At 50.1% G+C, this 22,074-nt stretch overlaps 1 protein-coding gene across 1 annotated transcript in view; it reads left to right on the forward strand.

The window, feature by feature from the left end:
- The window catches only part of CLCN7 (chloride voltage-gated channel 7), a 38,047-nt gene extending 16,856 nt beyond the window's left edge, over nucleotides 1-21,191 (forward strand). The window contains exons 11-25 of the mRNA XM_083474295.1: nucleotides 193-257; nucleotides 372-488; nucleotides 1,319-1,373; nucleotides 2,385-2,445; nucleotides 3,750-3,888; nucleotides 5,759-5,852; nucleotides 7,620-7,789; nucleotides 9,355-9,406; nucleotides 11,146-11,273; nucleotides 12,351-12,436; nucleotides 13,111-13,243; nucleotides 14,497-14,556; nucleotides 16,505-16,681; nucleotides 16,859-16,939; nucleotides 19,149-21,191. Of these exons, the coding sequence (XP_083330421.1) occupies nucleotides 193-257; nucleotides 372-488; nucleotides 1,319-1,373; nucleotides 2,385-2,445; nucleotides 3,750-3,888; nucleotides 5,759-5,852; nucleotides 7,620-7,789; nucleotides 9,355-9,406; nucleotides 11,146-11,273; nucleotides 12,351-12,436; nucleotides 13,111-13,243; nucleotides 14,497-14,556; nucleotides 16,505-16,681; nucleotides 16,859-16,939; nucleotides 19,149-19,235 (1,505 nt within the window). The 3' untranslated portion in view covers nucleotides 19,236-21,191. The remainder of the gene's footprint in view (nucleotides 1-192; nucleotides 258-371; nucleotides 489-1,318; nucleotides 1,374-2,384; nucleotides 2,446-3,749; nucleotides 3,889-5,758; nucleotides 5,853-7,619; nucleotides 7,790-9,354; nucleotides 9,407-11,145; nucleotides 11,274-12,350; nucleotides 12,437-13,110; nucleotides 13,244-14,496; nucleotides 14,557-16,504; nucleotides 16,682-16,858; nucleotides 16,940-19,148) is intronic.
- The last annotated feature ends 883 nt before the right edge of the window (nucleotides 21,192-22,074 follow it).

Here is a 22,074-nt window from a genome sequence, read left to right on the forward strand (position 1 = left end):
CGCGGAGCGCCTAAAGGTATACAGTGAAGGCACCAGGCAGAACTCCCTGGGGAGAGCATTCCTCAGACGGGGAGCCACCGCAGAAAAGACCCGTTCTGAATCCAAGGCTGGTGTTCCTACCTTGAGCCGCTCAGCTCCTGCCTCCGGGCGGACAAGCCAAGTCTCACTGGCTCTGCCTTTCCCTTCCACCAGGTGGTGTCCTGTTCAGCTTGGAGGAAGGCGCTTCCTTTTGGAACCAGTTCCTGACCTGGAGGATTGTGAGTCGGGCGCTGGGGGAGCTTTCTGAGGGGGGAGGGGGGACTGCAAGGCGAGTCCTCGGCGGACAGACCGACTCTGGGCATGCTCCTCACCGCTCCTCTCTCTCTCTGCAGTTCTTTGCCTCCATGATCTCCACCTTCACCCTGAACTCCATCCTGAGCATTTACAAAGGGAATCCCTGGGACCTGTCCAGCCCCGGACTCATCAACTTCGGCCGATTTGACTCCGAGGTAAAAGGCAACACCAAAACCCGTCCGAAGCTTCGCTGCTGCCTCCTCTGGCCTCCACACATGAATTCTCTACGTAACCAGAGAAGGAGTGGAGATGATGATGATGATGATGATGATGATAATAATAATAATTTATTTATACCCCGCCCATCTGGCTGGGTTTCCCCAGCCACTCTGGGCTGCTTTCAACAGAATATTAAAATACAATAATCTATTAAACATTAAAAGCTTCCCTAAACAGGGCTGCCTTCAGATGTCTTCTAAAAGTCTGGTAGTTGTTTTTCTCTTTGACGTCTGGTGGGAGGGCATTCCACAAGGTGGGTGCCACTACCGAGAAGGCCCTCTGCCTGGTTCCCTGTAAGAAATCGAAATAAGGGATACAAATGTAAAGAAAGATTATTGTTGTTAAATTGAAAACTGAATATATATATATATATATATATATATGCACACACACACACACACACACACACACACATATGGTATTGTACCCTTCCTGAAACTGGAGAGCTGCTGCCAGTCAGTGTAGGCTAAATGGCACCAATGGGCTTGCGTCAGCGTAAGGCAGCTTCCTATGTTCCCAATAGCTCATTTGGTAGAGCACGAGGCTCTTAACCTCAGGGTCGTGGGTTTGAGTCCCATCCTTCGGCAAAAAGATTCCTGCATTGCAGGGGGTTGGTCTAGATGACCCTCGGGTGTCCCTTCCAGCTCTACGATTCTACGATATTGTGAAAAAATGATAGTGCAGTAGAAGGCAGTCCTGTCCTTGAGCTGCGTTACCACTGTCACAGTTTCCAGAGCTCACACCTGCTTTCTTTCTTCCTTTGCAGAAGATGGGGTACACTTTTCAAGAAATCCCAATCTTCATATTCATGGGAGTGGTGGGTAAGCACCTCTATTTAAGCAACACGATAATGTGACTTCCCTGTTTGTGCATCAGTCCCTTCTGCAGATGTTACTCTGAGGCTGGGGGGGGTGCATGTGGGTCTCATCCCCCCCCCCGTTTTTTAAAAAAAGAAATACAGTGGTGCCTCGCAAGACGAAATTAATCCGTTCCGCGAGTCTCTTCGTCTTGCGGTTTTTTCGTCTTGCGAAGCAACCCTATTAGCGGCTTAGCGGCTATTAGCGGCTTTAAGAAAAAGGAAACAAACTCGCAAGAACTCGCCAGACGTTTCGTCTTGCGAAGCAAGCCCATAGGGAAATTCATCTTGCGGAACGACTCAAAAAACGGAAAACTCTTTCGTCTAGCGAGTTTTTCGTCTTGCGAGGCATTCATCTTACGGGGCACCACTGTAAGTTCCACCAGTAATGCATGCCTGACATGCAGCAGCAAATCTGTCATGGTCAACAGCTAGAAAGCAGCTGTGTCTGTTATCAGCCCAAAGGCCATTTTGGGGCATGCAGTCCTTTCTCCATGCCTGCCTTTTCACAGGGCAAAACTCCTCTGTGCTCTGTTGACTCCACAATCCTCTGCATTTTTGCAGAGATTCCAGCATCTGGCAAAGAACTTAATTCCTTAATACCTCGGCCCCTGCACACAATACAGAATTTTCCTCTGTGGAACTGGGGTGATTTCCTGGCTTACTGTGAGCCCCAGAAGAAAGGGAGATGGAGGGGGAAGACATGACCCTATGTCTGGGGTGGGCGTAGGATTTTCCTGATCGAACAGCAGAGTGGAAATGTAGAGGATTTCCTTTGCAAAACTGTTCTCCACCTTGCCTTCATCCCAGTCAGAGGCATCATTTCCACAGCTGCCCCAAAGAGAGAGTTATGGGATTTCTGCAACCTACACTGCTAATTTCCTCCGTCCTGATTTGAGTGGTTTTGAGCGGCTGGTTCTTTGCTCTGACTCTGTCAAGACCTATTGTCAGGTGTTTTTCTTCCTCCTGGCTGCAGGTGGAGTTCTCGGAGCCATGTTCAATGCCTTGAACTACTGGCTGACGATGTTCCGCATCAGGTAAAAACCCTGGCAGAAGGTAACCCGGAATATAACAAGCAGCAAACTTCAGACCCAGGGCAAGGACTGGAGTAAAACCCATTGCAGGATGGCTCAAGCCAACTGCTGCACGTCCAACAATGGATGCCTCTTTAAAAGGCTTTGCATTTCAGCTTTTTACACCGCCGGGCCCTTTCTTTTGACACAGGGTTCGGAGCTTAGCTCCATTCACAGGCGTCGCTGAGCTGAGCCACCCAGAATTTGGCTGAACCAGCATTTCAGAGGCTGCTTCACATTCCTGCCTGGATGTTTGTTTGAGCCGGAAACCTGCGATAGTACTTTTGTTTGCGTTCTTCTTTTTTTTATAAAGTCTGGCACACTTCTGCCTTTGTCAGGCCTCTGCTTATTTCCCCAGATGGCTTCCCTTTTGGGGCGAGGGTTGCTTTTATGGGAGCAAATGAGCTCAGCTCTGCAGCCGCCCACCTTGCTGGAAAGCAGCCAGGTCTGGAGAAAGGCCATCTTAATTTTTAGCTAAAGGAAATAACCGAAGTGCCTGGGCAGGAACTCCTTTTTAGGACTTACAGTTCTGGGACTGTGTGGGGTGTGTGTGTGTGTGTGTGTGTGTGTGTTTGTGTGTGTGTGTGTACCTGTTGGAAACAGATGGAATGAATCACAGGCTGCCACTCATCTCCTTAACTCAGTTTTTTATTATTACATTTGCCTCTCACCTCTCCTCCAAGGAGCTGAAGGTGAGATGCTCACACCTCTCATTCCTTATTTAATCCTCAGAACAACCCTGTGAGGTTGGTTAGGCTGAGTGTCAGTGAAGGCCCCCATGGTCGCCCAGTGACTGATGGAGGATGCTCCTGTCTCTCCAGTCTCGAAGCAAGATCCAGTTGGCTTCCATATTTGGAATCGGAATATAATAATAATAATAATTTAATATTTATACCCCACCCATCTGACTGGGTCTCCCCAGCCACTCTGGGCGGCTTCCAACCAAATATCAAAAACAATACAGCGTCAGACATTAAAAACTTCCCTAAACAGGGCCGCCTTCAGGTGTCTTTTAAAAGTAAAATAGTTGACATCTGCTGGGAGGGCGTTCCACAGGGCAGGCGCCACCACCAAGAAGGCCCTCTCCCTGGTTCCCTGTAACCTCACTTCTCGCAGCGAGGGGACAGCCAGAAGGCCATCAGTGCTGGATCTCAGTGGGAGATGGGAGAAGGGGCTGCCATCTTGTCCGTTGCTTCAGGTGGCAAAATGCGTTGGGCCGGCCCTGCTCCCTAACCCCTTGTGTTTTTTCTTTTCTTCAAACTCCCCAGGTATATCCACCGGCCGTGCCTGCAGGTCATCGAGGCCATGCTGGTGGGCGCTGTGACAGCGGCTGTGGCCTTTGTCATGATCTACACCTCGGCAGACTGCCAGCCCCTGCAAGGCAGTGGCATGGCCTACTCACTCCAGGTGGGAAACGAGTGGCAGAGGGCAGTGGCGTAGCGTGGGGGGTGCAGGGGGGGCCGGCCGCACCGGGCGCAACATCTGGGGGTTAGGGTTAGGGGGCGCAAATCCACGGGTTAGGGGGCGCAAATTACTTGCCTTGCCCCGGGTGCTGACAACCCACGCTACGCCACTGGCAGAGGGGGACTGTGGGTGCCGGCTGCCTCCCAGAATGGATGCCTTTGGGCAACGGGGGCTTGAGGAAGGAGAGAAGTGGAGGCAGGTCTGTTAGGCACCTTCTCACCAAGTTCAGTCTTCTGTCAACTGGACCCCACATGCCTCTCTCTTCGCTCACAAAAAGGAAATGAGTTTCCTTCAGCTTCGTCTCAACACTGTGCCCTTAAAGCACTTTCTTTCCCTCAAAGAATTCTGGGTATTGTGGCTTTTTAAATAATAATAATACATTTTATTTATACCCTGCCCACCCCGGCCAGAGCCGAGCTCAGGGTGGCTAACACCAGTAAAATTGCAGTAAAAATATAATGGGGGGGGCAATTTAAAATACAGGTTAAAATGCAATTTAAAATGCAGCCTCATTTTAATAGTAGCCCATAGATCAAAACCATAAGGGGAGGGAAACATAAGGGTCAGACTGAGTCCAAACCAAAGGCCAGGCAGAACAGCTCTGTCTTGCAGGTCCTGTGGAAAGATGTCAAGTCCCTCAGGGCCCCAGTCTCTTGGGACAGAGCGTGCCACCAAGTTGGGGCCAGTACTGAAAAGGCCCTGGCCCTAGTTAAGGGTCTCTGAGAACTGTAACTCTGTCAGGGGCAAACTACAGTGCCCAGAATTCTCTGAAGGCAAAAATGTGTTCCGGATGTGTTTTCAAGGCGCAATGTGTACACACGACTTCAGCCTTGCCCTTGTAGAGCGCGGCAGGGAGGAAGATGGCGGACAATACCGGAATTAGTCATCTGCTGCTGTTGTTTTCTGTGGCTCCCCCTGCTGTCCGTCACCCTGCTTTCAGCCCAATGGGAGCTAGCCGCTGTTGGTGAGATGCTGGGCGCATCCAGCTGCCAAAGTTGCGCAGCCGCTGCTCCTGGCAGTGAGCCCAAGTTTGTATGTAGCTTTGGCAAGCAAAGCTTTACCTCTCTGGCATCATGCAGGGAAGCTTTTGAAAATGTGTGTGTGTTTGTTTGGGGTGTGGGGGAACGGCTCTTCCTTTCATAAGCGAGCATCGCTTTTACGAGAGGACAGCAGGCTGGTACACACATTTGCGATTTGATAACACCCCTGGGCTTATTTGCAAGCCCTTCTCAAGCCAAATCTCTGAGCCGTTCCCTGCCCCAGATGTTAAACGGCTCAGGACCGCAATACCTCAAGGACCACCTCTTTCCATATGAACCTACCCAGACCCTGAGATCATCTTCTGAGGCCATTCTTTGTGTGCCCCTTCCTCAGGAGGTCCGGAGGGTGGCAACATGAGAACGGGCCTTCTCTGCAGTGGCTCCCCATCCGTGGAATGCTTTCCCCAGGGATGTTCACCTGGTGCCCACCAGACAAAAACGTTCCTTTTCAACCAGGCCTTTGGTTGTTCTGTTTGACATCCTACACCCTTTTAAAATGTGGCTCTTATTGGGTTGTTGTTTTTATTCTGATTATATATGTTGTGATCTTTTCTGTGAACTACCCTGAGACCTCCAGGTATAGGCTGGTATAATAATAATAATAATAATAATAATAATAATAATAATAATAATAATAATATTGAATCCAGTGCTCGTAAGGAACAGCAGCCTGTGGTGTTGGACCCCCGCTTTTTTTTCTTTTCTTTTCCTTTCCTTTCCTTTTTTACTTTTTACTGTGCCTGCAATAACACGACTTCTCCTCTCCCCGCCAGCTCTTCTGTCCTGATGGCGAATACAACTCTATGGCTGCCGCCTTCTTCAACACACCAGAGAAGAGTGTCGTCCGCCTTTTTCATGACCCCCCAGGTCGGTTGCTCCCCAACTAGCAGCGTCCAACCATCACCAATCGATGGGGGGGATGTATTCTTCCTAATATTCTATAGCAGGGTTGGCTAGTTCCTGTCTCAGGGCCTAAATCCAGCTCCACGACCAGCAAATGTTATTCCCCCCTCCCAACAAGACCCCACTGATTTTGGTGACAGCATGTTTAGATGGATACACAGACAAACAATAATTATCTATCTATCTATCTATCTATCTATCATCTATCTAGCTTCTGAGCACAGTCTTTTCCCCCAAATTATTTTTATTGGTTTTCCAAATTTTTACAAATCAAACCAAATTACCTAATTTAATACAGTTTCTTTTTTTAAAAAAATCAGGTTTCCGGCTCCAGTTGCAAACATATGTCCATCTTTTGCTCTTGTAGCCACATCAACTCTTCATTAATATCCATTTCATCCTTCACTTCTTGTTGTCCATTCCTATAGCCACCCCTTTTATAGTCTTTATAGGTCAAAACCAGCACTTTGAATTGGGCCTGGAAATTCTACCTGAATTACTGTGAATTGTTGTGGGGGGGGGGGGTTGTATTCGAGGTAGGTTTCATTTGCTTTTAAATTGTATTATTTCCCAACCTGCCTGGCCCTTCCTTGCATGCCTCCGAAGAAGGACAGCTCTCTCCAGCTCTGTGGGAGATGCAACTTGTTCCATTGCTTAATCTGCTCCCACAGTTCATGAGTCTCTTCTCCTTCCTCCCGCCCCCTCCAAACGTTTAGCCTAAATGTGCATTCCTGAAATCTAAAACGGGACGGCAGGGGGCTTGCAACAGCCCTTGGCTTTCCTCCTCTATAAAGGCTTTACCTGATGTTCCTGTGGCAGAGGAGCCGGATGAAGGAATCGAATTTTCTTTTCATAGTACCCTAGAGCCCAGTCCATGATTTGTTTTGCTGCACACAGTGTTTTAATTAGGAAAGGCACATAGAGCTGCCCTAGCGGCTATTATCCATAGCTGTCAACGTTTCCCCTTTTTAAAGGGAAATTCCCTTATTCCAAATAGGATTCCTTGCAAGAAATGGGAAAAGTTGACAGCTATGGTATTATCACAGGGAAGGTTAGGGTGATTTGGACATGTTTTAGATGTATTGTGATACAGTTGTACCTTACAAGTCGAACGGAATCCGTTCCGGAAGTCCATTTGACTTCCAAAACATTCAGAAACCAAAGTGCAGCTTCTGATTGGCTGCAGGAAGCTCCAATCAGAAGCCACGCCGGACGTTCCGCTTGCGAAAATCATTCGAAAACCGGAACAGTCACTTCTGGGTTTCCATCGTTCGGGAGCCAAGGCGTTTGAAATCCAAGATATGACTGTATTTTATGCATTGTGACTTGCAGTTATTTTTTATTGATTGTAGTTCAGTAATTATTGTAATTGTTAAGAGTGGATAAGTATTATTTGTCGATGTTTTGAGAGTTTATGTCATTGTGTTTCCCAAACTTGGGTCTCAACCTGTTTTTGGACTACAGTTCCCATAACCCCTGACCACTGGTCCTACAACTCACTGATAGTAGTTGTAGTCCAAAACCAGCTAGAGACCCAAGTTTGGGAAACGTGGCTTCAACCTAATTTTTGGAACCAGGAAAAACCCAAAGATGGCTCTTGAGACCTGCTTCTTTGAGGGGCTGAAATGCATGCCCCCTGTAATAAGGTGGGAGCACCCTGCTGCATTGCTGAGCGAATCTTGCTGCTGGTTCCAGGTTGTGGGGAGTGATGCTCTTTGCTCTCCCTCTTAGGCACATACGACCCCATGACTTTGGGGCTGTTCACCTTGATGTACTTCTTCCTGGCTTGTTGGACCTACGGGCTAACAGTGTCGGCAGGCGTTTTCATCCCCTCCCTGCTGATCGGGGCTGCCTGGGGCCGACTGTTTGGCATCTCTCTCTCCTACATGACCAGCGGCTGGGTAAGTTGCCCTCATCTTGTGGTCTCGATCCTCTCCCCCCACCCGCCCACTCCATTACGGTCTGAAGAACCTTTGCAGAAAACAAGCCCCTGGTTTTCACGGGTGGGAGGGGAGCTGGGAAGACGGAGGGTGTTTGATCTTCACCAGGAAGAAGAAGTGGAAGCTTTTCAGCTCCAAGGGCCTCCTGGCAGTTCCCTCACTGCGAGAAATGAGGTTACAGGGAACCAGGCAGAGGGTCTTCTCAGTAGTGGTCTTCTTCTTATCTGGCGATCCCTCGTAGCCAAATAAGATTGTCTTCCATGAACACAGTTTTAAAAGTGAGTCCGTAAGTGACTGTGGAGGCTGATTCTGGATCCACACGTCCTTCCACAGTGGGGACATAGGTTTCCAGGCGGGAGTTGATCACGGTGAGGGTTTGCCAAGCGTGCCTTCCCCTTAGCGCATTTCTCCCTTTCATCCTGAGTTCGAGTGCTTTCAAAGCCCAGGACGCCTTTGGTAAAGGCTGTTCTCCAATTGGAGCATTCGCAGGCCGGTGTTTCCCGGTTGCCAGTGTTTACACTACATTTTTTGAGAGAGTCTTTCAACCCCTTTTTTTGGCCACCAGCATTATGCTTTCCGTTTTTAAGTTCAGAATAGAGCAGTTTCAGCTGTGGTGCCCCCCCCCCGTGAAACGCCCTCCCGTCAGATAAACAACTATCTGACTTTCAGAAGACATTCTGAAGGCAGCCCTGTTCAGAGAGGTTTTTTTTTAATTCTTGAAGCTTCGTTGTGTTTTTAATATTTTGTTGGGAGCCGCCCAGAGTGGCTGGGGCAACCCAGTCAGGTGGGTGGTGTAGTGGGTATGAGTTACTTGTGCGTAAACTGGTGCCTTTCTGGGCTAATTTGCCTTGTTAAACCTTTCTGACTGCACAGCCCTTTCTCATCGTGGCTGCCTCAGTCGCTGGCAGAATCCGTCAGTGGGCATTTCTTGAACTTCTTCCAACATAAAAGTTGTTTGACACCCAGTCTCCTCCTCCTCTCACTGCACGGGAGTCTTCTGCGCAGGGAAGGTGTGGGTAGCGGAGGACCTGGGCTCTCCCCGCTGGTGTCCGGTGAAGAGTCCTGGAGCCCTCTCTCCAATTCCCCCATCTGCCCCCCTTTATCCCTGGTGTTGCGCTGATTAGCTTCCCCCTCTACTGAGCAGTTTCTCCCCCTGCTGCTGGGTCCTTCGCCAGCATCATCTGGGAGCCTCCCCTTCGCCTCTCGCTCCGATGTCAGTTCCCTGACAGGTGGCAAGCCAGCCTTCTTCCCCTGGGGGTTCCCCAGCTGGTGCCCCCCTCCCTGTCCCCTGCCTCCAGCCTGCCCATGACACCCAACTGTCCCCTTGGCCTAGAGATCCACCACCACCGGTCTAGGCGAGTAGGGGGGCAGATGCCATGCCCCAGTTTGTTACTGCTGTTCACGGTGTGAAAGGTCCATTTCTCCAGTGAATGGGGAGGGAGGGGGCCTGGATCGGAGACCCTCCTACCTCCTGCTTAGTCCCGCTGTCCTGAGCCTTGACTGTTCCTCTCTCTTGGGGCTTTCAGATCTGGGCCGACCCAGGGAAGTATGCCTTGATGGGAGCCGCGGCACAGCTGGGTGAGTGATACACGTCTGGGGCAGGGAGGAGAAAGGGGCTCCGCTTATTGGGAAGTGGGAAGGTGGGTCTTGCCCCCGTGGGACGGTGCAGGTTAGGCTTTAACCCTTTAACCGAACTTTCTTTCCTGGGCCCCGTCTGCACCATGCATTTAAGCATCCTCATCTTGCTTTAAACAATCGTGGCTCCTTCTGCAAATAATAATAACCCTGGGAGTTATGGCTTATAAAGGGATGCTTTGTTAAAAGAATTCTGTTCTCCTCGCGGAGCTGTGATTCCCAAGAGTGGTTTAACACTCAGTTCCTCTTCCCAGGGAACTCTGTGACATCTGAAGGCAGCCCTGTATAGGGAAGTTTTTAATGTTTGATGTGTTTTAAGTATTTTGTTGGGCGCCACCCAGAGTGGCTGGGGCATCTAAGGCAGATGGGTGGCATATTAATAATGAAATTATATTATATTACTGTATTTTTTCGTGTATAAGACGTCCCCAAGTAAAAGTATTTTTTGAGCCCCAAATTAAGAAATAAATTTTTTTTATATATTTAATTGCAACATTCCGTGTATAAGTTGACCCCCAATTTTAAACTTAAAAAAAATGGGGGGCAACAGTCTTATACATGGAAAAATACAGTAGATTAGATTAGATTATAATGAACTATATCTGCTTTGTGTCTGTTTAGCACAAGGATGAGAAACCTCTGGCCTTCCAGCTATCGGACTACAATACCCATCATCCTTGACCATTGGCCACACTGGTTGGGGCCGATGGGAGCTGGAGTCCAACCAGCTTTCTCACTGCTGGTTTAGCCGTTCAGTCTTTTTTTTTTTTTTTTAGAACCTTTTCAGGAAGGGGTTCAGCTTCGTCCTGCTCTTTTAAAACGGCTAGGGCACAGGTTCACTCTGAGGAAGGACAGTAGCTCAGTATGAACAAAAAAACCACGTATTGCATTGTTTCGAAGGCCACAGCAGCACGAGGGGAGCTAATGAAATTTAAAGCAGATTACAGGAACCACTCCTCACTGTTTGAAATTAGAAATCAATAAATTAAATAATAATTGGATTCTTAAAATCAAAACATATTCCTGTTGAAACATAAAACTCATTAAGGCATGTTCTTAAAATAGCACACATTACTTACTGATTTGTGGGCATCTACCTGCCTCGAGGGGACGCGGGTGGCGCTGTGGGTTAAACCACAGAGCCTAGGACTTGCCGATCAGAAGGTTGGTGGTTCGAATCCCCGCAACGGGGTGAGCTCCCGTTGCTCAGTCCCTGCTCCTGCCCACCTAGCAGTTCGAAAGCATGACAAAGTGCAAGTAGATAAATAGGTACCACTCCAGCAGGAAGGTAAAAGGCGTTTCCGTGTGCTGCTCTGGTTCGCCAGAAGCGGCTTAGTCATGCTGGCCACATGACCCAGAAGCTATACGCCGGCTCCCTCGGCCAATAAAGCGAGATGAGCGCTGCAACCCCAGAGTCGTCCACGTCAGGGGTCCCTTTACCTTTACCTGCCTCGAGAGACAATGGAATGTGCTTCCTGGGGTGAAGTCAAACCGCTGTGTTAGCGGGTGCAATCCTGGACAGTGCCTATGGAGGTCCTGGGCCCATTCTCATTTTGCCACCCTCCGGACCTCTCGAGGAGGAGGCACACAAAGAAGGGTCTCAGAGGATGATCTCAGGGTCCGGGTTGGTTCATATGGGGAGAAGGCAGTCCTTGAGGTTCAACGCAGCATTTTCTTCCTAGGGGGCATTGTGAGGATGACGCTCAGCCTGACGGTTATCATGATGGAGGCGACAGGCAACGTTACCTACGGCTTCCCAATCATGCTGGTGCTGATGACGGCCAAGATTGTGGGGGATTATTTTGTCGAGGTGAGGGTCTGCCTGCAGCTGCTGGTCGTGCCGGCCACCTAGAACCTCCCTCTCCAGGGGGACTCTACCACGGAGCGCTGGGGAGCAGCATTTGACGGGGCAGAATTGCCTCTGTGCCCTGCCAGTGGACTGCGTGGAGGCCTGTGACTGGCCGCAGTGAAAATAGGGTTTCTGGGCTAGATTCCCCTGCCTTGGTCCGACCCAGCAGGGCTGTTCTTGTGACCCAGAGGACAGGACAGGCCTGGAGGTTTTATATATTCCACGTTTCATTCTGCATGGCACTGCTTGGTTCAGCGGTTGGTTGGTTAGCCCAGGGGAAAGGCCTGATATAATTCTTAACCAATACATTCTGCCTCAGGAAAAGCCAAACTCTGTGAACCAGCTACCGTATTTTTCCATGTATAACAAGCCCCCGTGTGTAAGATGCCCCCTATTTTGGAGGACTCAGATTTAAGAAAATAAATTACCATATAGCATATATTCAAGACAAAAAACAGCGACAATTTGTTGTTGGCAAAGGACAGCTGGACATACAAAGGGCCCCATTACCTTCAGTAGCTTAGGGCCTCATCAAACCTCAATCCAGCCCTGGGTAAGGGTCACAGCCATCATTCTGCCACTTTAACCTCTAGCTCCGCAAACCAGGGGCATTATGCCCCCAGTAGACTGCCCACTAGGCAATGCAGCCTTCAGGCTGGGAAAGTTTCCTCAGCCTTCTGTACATATTACTGTATTGGCCTGAATATAAGCCACACTATTTTCGCAAATTCCGACCGTGAAAAGTTAAAAGTGCAGCTTAAATTTGCAAACTTACAAAAATGGGCTTTTACAATATCGCTGCTGAAACAGACATACGGTAAAATGGAACCCAAAAAAATGTTTTATTGTCGATTTGCGAGTTTAAGACTGTTTATCCCACTTGCGGGTCCTCTCTGGTACCTGTAAGATTTGTTGTTGACAAAGGACAGCTAGGCATATAAAGGGCCCCATTACCTTCAGTAGCTTAGGGCCTCATCAAACCTATATCTGGCCCTGCCCACCAGATGTGCCCCAGCTTACAATTTCTTCTCTTTCCAGGGTTTGTATGATATGCACATCCAGCTTCAGAGTGTTCCCTTCCTGCACTGGGAAGCCCCTGTCACATCCCACTCGTTTACCGCCAGGTAAGCTGACAGGATCAGGCCACAGCAGGGTTTGTACGGGTTCTCAGTGTATCGGAAAACCCGAAAGTGCTGCTGGTGGTATTACTGTTCTTAAATATATTATCCCACCCTACAGCAGCAGCGGGGTTGCAGCGTTTTAAAATCCAGCGTTGAAACAAATAACAAATCGAGTCCCGAAAGCACACAACCCAAATCTGACCCTGACAAATTCAGGGAGACCTCATTCTTTGTATGTTTTAATCTGGGAAGTTGTCTTATACCAAGTGAGAACATTGGACCATTAAACTCACTGAGCTTTCAGGTGGGGGATGTTTTCCCATCCCTGCCTGGGGATGCTGGGAACTGAACCTAGGACCTTATGAGTGCAAGGCATGAGCTCTAAGACCTTCCTGCAACAGCAAAGCAAGATGCTAGTCCCCATGACAATGAACAAAGGGGCTTGTTTAAAGAGGGAGTGTAGGGGGCCGAGTCAAAAGGCCAGGGTAACAGATCTGTGTCTTCAGCATTATCCGAAAGCTGTGTACCGGAGAAGCCAGGTGCTCCTCTTTGTGTGTGGAAGGAAATTCCACAACGAAGGGGGCCACCACAGAGAAGGCCCTGCAGTCCACACTCCTGCCCTCTGTGGGCTTTTAACGTGATCTCTGTGTGTTGTTTCATTTTTTCCCCCTCTGCAGAGAAGTGATGAGCACCCCGGTGACCTCCCTCCGAAGGATTGAGAAAGTGGGCGTCATTGTGGACATCCTCAGCGATACGTCGTCCAACCACAACGGGTTCCCTGTGGTGGAGAGCATTCCAGGCAGCGATCAGGTAGGGCGGCGGGAACTGACTTGGGTGCCTTGATGCTCAGAACCCTGTTTCTTGGAGAAAAGGTCAGGAAAGGGCCATGCCTCAGCAGAGGGCACCTGCTTCTCACGTAGATCGTCCCAGGTCCAATCGCCAGGTAGGGCTGGGAAGAAACCCAGCTTGACACCTTTGGAAGGCCATTTCTGACTGCCAGTGTCGACAGTATTGGGCTAGATGGAGCAAAGGTCCGGCTAAGGCAGGCTCCTACATTTTTTAAGGCCCACTTGCGGAACTTGAGTAAAATGCGTACGTGTGTTCATAAGATGTATTAGGTATTGTCTTATTTATTACATTTATGCACTGCCATTGTGTGGTGGTGCTGTGGGTTAAACCACAGAGCCTAGGACTTGCCGATCAGAAGGTTGGCGGTTCAAATCCCCGTGACGGGGTGAGCTCCCGTTGCTCGGTCCCTGCTCCTGCCAACCTAGCAGTTCAAAAGCACGTCAAAGTGCAAGTAGATCAATAGGTACCGCTCCGGCGGGAAGGTAAACGGCGTTTCCGTGCGCTGCTCTGGTTCACCAGAAACAGCTTAGTCATGCTGGCCAGATGACCCGGAAGCTGTACGCCAGCTCCCTCGGCCAGTAAACCGAGATGAGCGCCGCAACCCCAGAGTCGGTCATGACTGGACCTAATGGTCAGGGGTCCCTTTAGCTTTACCTTTTATTGTCTCCCAAGGAGCTCAGTGTCCTGTTTTAATCTCCCAACAGCCCTGTATGGTAGGTTAGGCTGAGAAATGGTGACTGCCCCAAGGTCACACACCCAGTGAGCTTCCTGGCTGGATTCGAACCCTGGTCTCCCAGGTCGTAGTGTATTACTCTAGCCACTGCACTACACTGCCTTGCGAAAACAAGCCCCTTCTTTTAGTATCTGTCTTGTGCGCCCACCAGGGCAAGGTAATGACTCTTCAATTTTTTGAGGCACAGGCGGGGTTTGAACTCATGATCTTTGATTTACCAGATTGATGCCTTACCACTTGCCCACCGCTCATACAGTGTACTTGCAGGTTTATAATTCTGAGCAAAGAAAACCGCAAAATGACAACAAACTAATTCTGAAATAAGCTCCAGGGGAAACAACAACAGCAGCAGCCCAGATGTTTAAATGCCTGGTTGTCCTTCCTGGTGTCTAAAATCATGTGGAAAGGATGGGTGGGGAATTGTTGGGGCCAAGAGAGTTCTACACAAGAGGCACCCCAATGACAGCCTCTCTCCTTGCAGGCAGCGGGACTGCGAGGCCTGATCCTGCGCTCCCAGTTGATTGTCCTCCTGAAGCACAAGGTGAGGGCCGCAGCTCAGTCACAGATCATCTCCTCTGGCACATTTCAGTTTCTTTCGCTGTTAATGTTTTGAACGACTATTATTGATAATTTGAATATATCTCAGAAGCCGCTTGGAGTTCTTCCCTATAATCAAGGGGTATATAAATTTGGTTAAATAAAAACAAACAAACAAAGCACTGCAGGGAATGGGGAACCTGGTCCTCCTCCGGATGTTGGACTACAATTCCCATCAGCCCCTGCCAGTGTGGTCAGGATGATGGGAGTTTTAGTCCAGCAACATCTGGATTGGGGCGCAGGTTCCCCACTGCTGCTCTGCTGCCAGACTGGTCGGCTTCTCTGGGTCGTATGTGACTTAAAGTCACTGCGTGAGCAAAACGACTTCTGGTTGTGGTGGCGGAGCTCCCCCTCCTTTTCCTCTGCACACCTCTTAACCCATCTACTCCTGGGGTTCCCCCCAACCCTCCAGAACAGATTGGGGGGGGGTGGTGTGAGGAGGCAGAAGGGAATATCCAGTGTCGCAAGAACATAAGGCAGCCTTTCTCAACCTGTGGGTTCCCAGATGTTGTTGAACTACAACTACCATCACCCCTAGCTAGCAAGGCCACAGAGCTCAGGGATGATGGGAGTTGTAGTCCAACAACATCTGGGGACCCACAGGTTGAGAACCGCTGACGTAAGGGGAGCCCTGTGGATCTGGCCCAAGAGCTCACCTAGTCCAGCATCCTGTTCTCATTGTGGTCGACTAGTTGCCTGTGGGAAACCCCCTAGCAAAAGAGCCCTCTCCCCTCCTGCAGTTCCCAGCAAGCAATATTTAGAAGAATTGCTGCCTCCGATTCAAGGAGGACACTGACAAACTGGAACGTGTCCAGAGGAGGGCAACCAAAATGGTCAAAGGCCTGGAAACGATGCCTTATGAGGAACGGCTAAGGGAGCTGGGCATGTTTAGCCTGGAGAAGAGGAGGATAAGGGGTGATATGATAGCCATGTTCAAATATATAAAAGGATGTCACATAGAGGAGGGAGAAAGGTTGTTTTCTGCTGCTCCAGAGAAGCGGACACGGAGCAATGGATCCAAACTACAAGAAAGAAGATTCCACCTAAACATTAGGAAGAACTTCCTGACAGTAAGAGCTGTTTGACAGTGGAATTTGCTGCCAAGGAGTGTGGTGGAGTCTCCTACTTTGGAGGTCTTTAAGCAGAGGCTTGACAACCATATGTCAGGAGTGCTCTGATGGTGTTTCCTGCTTGGCAGGGGGTTGGACTCGATGGCCCTTGTGGTCTCTTCCAACTCTATGATTCTATGATTATGGAGACATAGCATAGCAATGATGGGCAGAAGCCTTCCGTGGATTGACCCAGTTTGTTCTTGTTCTTATGTAATTTTGGTGTTTTTATCTTGCCTTTTAATGGAGTGTGCAGCCCCAAGATCTATGGATGAAGGACGGTATGCAAGTTTAATTAATAATAATAATAATAATAATCCCATCCAGGTTGGTGGCCATCACTGTCTCCCTGCGGGAGAGAGTCCTGTAGCTGCAACAACAACAAACAACAACAATTTTATTAAAATTGTATACCACCCTTTATCCATATCCATCCATATCCACCCATATCCATCTCGGGGCGGTTCACAGCATAAAATCGCAATTTAAAAAAACACAAAATGCATAATAAAAAAGACCAAAAAGAAACAAATAAGCCCCCCTCCCGCAACACATTGACATCCGATGCCCCTTTTTAAATCAGCCCGAGGCCTGGTTTTCGCCTAATCCAACATTTGGTTTCAAGTCACGGTGCGGTTGGAGTCAACCTTCTCTGCAGGATGGGACGGTTCCCCAGGCAGCAGGAGGACTTGGGGGAACCCCAAGGAAGAGGGCAGCAAGCCTGGGCTAGCAGGCATCCCTGTCTGTTTGCCCTGTGCCACCACCATGCCTGACCCCTTTTAGGTCTTCGTGGAGAGAGCCAACCTGTCCCTGGTGCAGCGGCGGCTGAAGCTGAAGGACTTCCGGGACGCCTACCCCCGCTTCCCCCCCATCCAGTCGATCCACGTCTCCCAGGACGAGCGCGAGTGCATGATGGACCTGACCGAATTCATGAACCCCTCGCCTTACACCGTGCCCTTGGTAGGACCAGGTTGAGGGCGGCAACGTCTATTGCTTTGAAGGCATCTTGAGGGAGGGATGCTGCTGGTGACGAGGGCTTCCTCGTCCCCTAACAGCATCCTGGGTTGTTTTCGTTTTACTGGGGGGGGGGGGGCTCATTGCCTTTCTCTTGTCTAATATGATTTCCCCGGTTTTCAGGAAGCCACCCTAACGAGGGTTTACAAGCTGTTCCGGGCCCTGGGCTTGCGCCACCTCGTGGTAGTGGATAATCATAACCAGGTGAGTCAAGGCTGGAAGAAACATCTTGCTCGAGATGGCAGGAGATCTCAAGGAAGTGGTCTTGCAGCCCAATGTCAGTGGCTGGACAGAGGAGGAATGGTGGAGGCCACTCGCCTCTTCTCCTGAACCTTCCCAAGAACAGGAGGACAGTATAGATTTAGAACAGTGGTTTGCAGAAGGGCATAGTTCAGAGGCTGCAGAGGGGAGAAGCTGGGAAATATTGGGAGAGGGGCAGGAAGAAGACGAAGCACTGGGGAGAGGCAGCTGACAGACTCAGTGTCCTTGGAGAGCATTCCTGACCCCCCCCCCCAGGACCAGGCAGGCATTGAGGGTAGGAGAACAGAAGGCTCAGAGGCAGAAAGCTCAGATTAGCCGTCGCAGGGATGACGTAGGATAGGAGAGATGGAGCGGGTGGGATTTTATTCAGAGCAACGCCATTATTTTAGGGAGGCTGCATTCTTTTGTATCTCTCTGTGAACTATGGAATAAATTACTTGGTAAGAACTCTTGTTTATCTCCTTGCTGGCTGCCAGCAGGGGAGGGATCGGATTCCCTGAAGCCTGACACCCAGTGGCAGAGCTCACCTTTTGCATGGGGAGGGTCCCAGGTTTGAGTCCCTGTATCTCCAGGTAGGGTTGGGGAAGACCCTCTCTGTTGGGGATCCTGGACAGCTGGGCTAGATAGACCAGTAGTCTGACCCAGGCATTAATGTAGCCTTTTGTCTTCTTTACATTTTTCACATTATTATTATTATTATTATTATTATTATTATTATTATTTCCTAATGAATTGATTATAGTGGATACTTGGGTTGCGAACGTGATCCATGCGGGAAGCACGTTCGCAACCCGCAGCTGTGTGTCTGCGCATGTGCGGGTTGCGATTCAGCGCTTCTGTGCATGCGCAAAGCATGATCGCCGAAGCCCGGAAGTAACCCGTTTCAGTACTTTTTCCGTAACCTGAAAAAACGCAACCTGAAGCGTCTGTACCCTGAGGTATGACTGTATTAGTTTCATTTTATCCCACCTTTCCTCAGAACCAGAATTCAAGGCAACTCACAGAAGTTTAAAACAAACGCAGATAGAATCTTAGCAGTGTAGCGTTGGAAGTGAGCCCCATAAAGGTCCTCTAGTCCAGCCCCTGTGCAGTGCAGGAGGACCTGTATGGGGTCGAACCCATGACCTTGGCATGATCATCGCCGCGCTCTAGCCAAGTGATCTGGGCAGCTAGCTAAGCACATATAACACATATAAACATAGAAAAGATAATGGCTAAAGGGTAAACTGTAATGGAATGTAAATGCAAATCTATTAAAACACTGATAGCAGAAACAGACAGACAAACGAAAAGCCCTTTTCTAAAAGGCAGTCAGTTCCCAAAAGCCTGTTGGAATAACAGTCTTTACCTGCCAGGGGAAAGACAGCAAGGAGGGAGACAGTCTAGCTCATGGGCAGGCAAACTAAGGCCTGGGGGCCGGTCCTTTTATTTAAAATGCATCTATGGGTTATTTGTGGGGCATAGGAATTCGTTCATTCCCCCCCCCCGCCCAAAAAATATAGTCCGGCCCCCCACAAGGTCTAAGGGGCAGTGGACCGGCCCCCTGCTGAAAAGGTTTGCTGACCCCTGGTCTAGCTTCTCCAGGGATGGAGTTCCAAAGTCTGGGAGCATCAGCCTCAGCAAACATGGTCACCTGTCAGGGAAAATGTGAGTCTAGCAGCTTCTGAAGCACCTCCACATTTGGGTACCTCTGGGTTAGAAGCACCTCTTAGGTGGCACTGTGGTCTAAACCACTGAGCCTCTTGGGCTTGCTTATCAGAAGGTCGGCAGTTCAAATCCATGTGACACTGGTGAGCTCTTGTTGCTCTGTCCCAGCTCCTGCCAACCTAGCAGTTCGAAAGCACGCCAGTGCAAGTAGATAAATAGGTACCGCTGCGGTGGGAAGGTAAACGGTGTTTCCGTGCGCTCTGGTTTCCAACACAGTGTCCGGTTGCGGCTTAGTCCTGCTCTCCACATGACCCGGAAAGCTGTCTGCGGACAAACGCCGGCTCCCTCAGCCTGAAAGCGAGATGAACGCCGCAACCCCATAGTCGCCTTTGACTGGACTTAACCATCTAGGGGTCCTTTACCTTTTTGCCTAGAAGCACCTCTGCCCAGGGCCTGGTTCTGCCGCTCCCGAGTGACCTGAAATTCTGCCTTTTTCTCTCTCTAGGTGGTGGGTCTGGTCACACGGAAGGATCTGGCCCGATATCGCCTGGGGAAGGAAGGCTTGGAGGAGCTGCCCCTGGCACAGACGTGACTTTGCCGCTGGGTGCTGCGGACCTTGCTGTGCACCAGGCTCTCGCCAGCCTCCCGGCGCCGTTGCCCTTGGGAGACCGCGGACGTGAAGCCAAACCCCAAAATGCCCGGCGTGTGGAGTCCCGCAATTCGCTGTGTCCCTGGCCTCTCCTCCTTGTCGCCATTCTCCTCTTTCTTCAGCCTTGCGCTCCTCTCGCCATCCTGACCTTGGGTTCTCCGCACGGGACTGCAGATAGGCTCTGTACAACTGCTTTGGGGTTCCCCGGGGCTTCAGGAGGGGCGTCCCCCACAATTGGAGAGAGGCAGCTGCCTGGGGAGTCCCTGTCTCTGTTACAGACCTGGGCTGGGAGGTGTGTGTGTGTGTCCATTTCTGACCAAGCTTTCTTCCTCTGGCCCAGCTACTGCCAAATGTGCCTTCCAAGACTCGCTACCCCCCCACCCCTTTTGTCAATCCTGCTGTGCAAAAAATGCTCTGAGCAATGCTGGACTGGAGACCCTGGCTGGCATTTCCTGGGGACAATCGCAACGCACCTCCCACACAGCTCAATGTTGTCGTTTTTAACTTGTGTGTGAAGCCAAGGAGCAGGGACTGAACTGTGGTCCTCCTCCAGGTTGCTGCTGGACCCCCCCCCCCCCAATCTTTGTGGCCAGTGATCAGGGCTGGTGGACTCAACAAGAATCTGCTTAGCCGCCCCTGATTTAACGTTACCAGGCATGTTGACAGAATTAGGCAGGGCAAGGGTGGCATTTTCCCAATCCAGCCACTGCGCCAAGAGCTCATCACCCAGCTGTGAAACTCTGGCAGCTGGTTCAACACTCAGCAATGTCCCAGCCCTGCTCCTTTACCCTTAGATCTCTCTTCCTCCCAAATCCTTCACACCCAGGCTGAGATTGTGGGGAGCTCTCGTGGCGGCGCTCGCTCCCTCTGGATCTGCAGCTGTGAAGAGCTTGCACCGCTGGGCTTGTGTACAGCCCCTTGTCCTCACCCGCCACTCCCAGGCGGAGAGTCTTCCTGATAGGTTCAGAGGGTCTTTCTCCCCTCCCCCCCCTTATAAACAGCAGCCTGCCTTCGTTCATGGTTGTTTGGATCCACTTTCTCTCCCCCACCCCACTCCTAATTCTCACACTGCCTTGCGCCTGTTTGCATGTTTAGCTGTCGGTAGGGAAGATTACAGTGGAGGCCAGTCCGGTAGGGCAAATTGGGCGCCGCCCCGCCAGTATCAGCCTGCAACCCCCCTGGGGAAAAACAAAACCCTGCCTGCCTTCTTACAAGCAATCCTGTCTGTGTTAGCTTCCTCCTCTATGCTCAGCTGGAAGACTTAGCTAGAAATAGCTGGCTCTAGCCTTGGCGCCACCTACTGTTGGGCTCCCTGCCTTTCGCCCATTGGGCTCCAGCCACCACCGCAGAAGAGGCAGGAAGGGCAGGTGAGCTGGGCGGGGGGCGTTTTGGCAAGAAGCACCCAGTTTAACAAGATGCCGGACCAAACCAATGTGCCCACTTCAACCTGAAGCAGCCTGTCTCGCCCCCAAGGACTGGGACCTCCTCTTTTCAGCATCTGTGTACATCGGGGCATGCTTGCCCAGAGCTTCTAATAGCATAGGGAGGGAGGAAAGGAATCCAGGGGAGGATTTAGCAAAGGGCAAACGGGCCTCCCTAAGCTTATAGCAAGGTTTTCTCTATTTTGGACTACAACTCCCATCATCCCTAGCTAACAGGACCAGTGGTCAGGGATGATGGGAATTGTAGTCTCAAAACATCTGGAGGGCCGGAGTTTGCCTATGCCTGCTTTACAGGCTTGGTGTGAGGGGGGTTGGCAGCCAGCAGGCCCATTTCCTGACTCTTGGTCCTTCCCCACATCTGGCAGACACCTGTCTCCTCTGCTGTTTTCTATCACGTGGAACACCTGGTGGAAGAGTTCTCTTTTTTGTGCTGAAATTAAAAAGGAAACTATTTATACTTTTGCGCTCTCTCGCTCTCTCCTGTGTTGTGTTTACTTCCTTATCCTAAAGGACGTATGAGGAGCTGGATCAGGCCAGTGGCCCATCTGGTTTAGCATTCTGCTCTCAACAGCTGCCAACCAGATGCCCATTATGGGAAACCCAAGAGGGCAACAGTATTCTCCCCCCCTTTCTGATTCCTGTTGCTGCAATATCTCTGGTATTGAAGAGGTTCGTTGGGCGTGGGGGGGGGGCAGGTCCAGTGGAAAAGGTCCTTAATAAACATATACCTGGTTTGGGGATGGAACTAGAAAGGGTGTCTAGGGTGGGGGAGTTTGGAAGGTATAGCGAAGGTTTGGAAGGTACTGCGAAGGTGTCATTAAAACCAAGCAACTGTTTGGCTGTTTTTTATTGTGTTCATTAAATTTGTATGCCGTCCATCATCCGCAGATCTTGGGACGGTTCACGACTTAAAAATTCAAAATAAAACACAAGATACATAAAAATATAATAATATATAACCCTTATACAAACTCGCAACATATGAACAACTTGCCTATAAACACAGACTTGCCATGGACAAATTCAATGATATTTGGAATCCGTTCTTAAAAATACTGTAATAGGTTAAGATCTGGTGAAGTACAATAACAACCTTGTACAGTGGTACCTCTGGATGCGAATGGGATCTGTTCCGGAGCCCCGTTCACATCCAGCAGCGAACACAACCCACGTCTGCGCGGGTCACGATTTGCTGCTTCTGTTCATGTGCGTGACATCAATTTGACCGTCTGCACATGTGTGAGTGGCGAAACCCAGAAATAACATGCTCCGTTACTTCCGGGTCGCCACAGCGCGCAACCCAAAAATACTTATCTCGAAGCTACTTCAACCCGAGATAT

The sequence above is a fragment of the Podarcis liolepis genome, assembly GCF_965112155.1.
Source record: "Podarcis liolepis genome assembly, chromosome: 14".
NCBI lineage: Eukaryota > Metazoa > Chordata > Lepidosauria > Squamata > Lacertidae > Podarcis > Podarcis liolepis.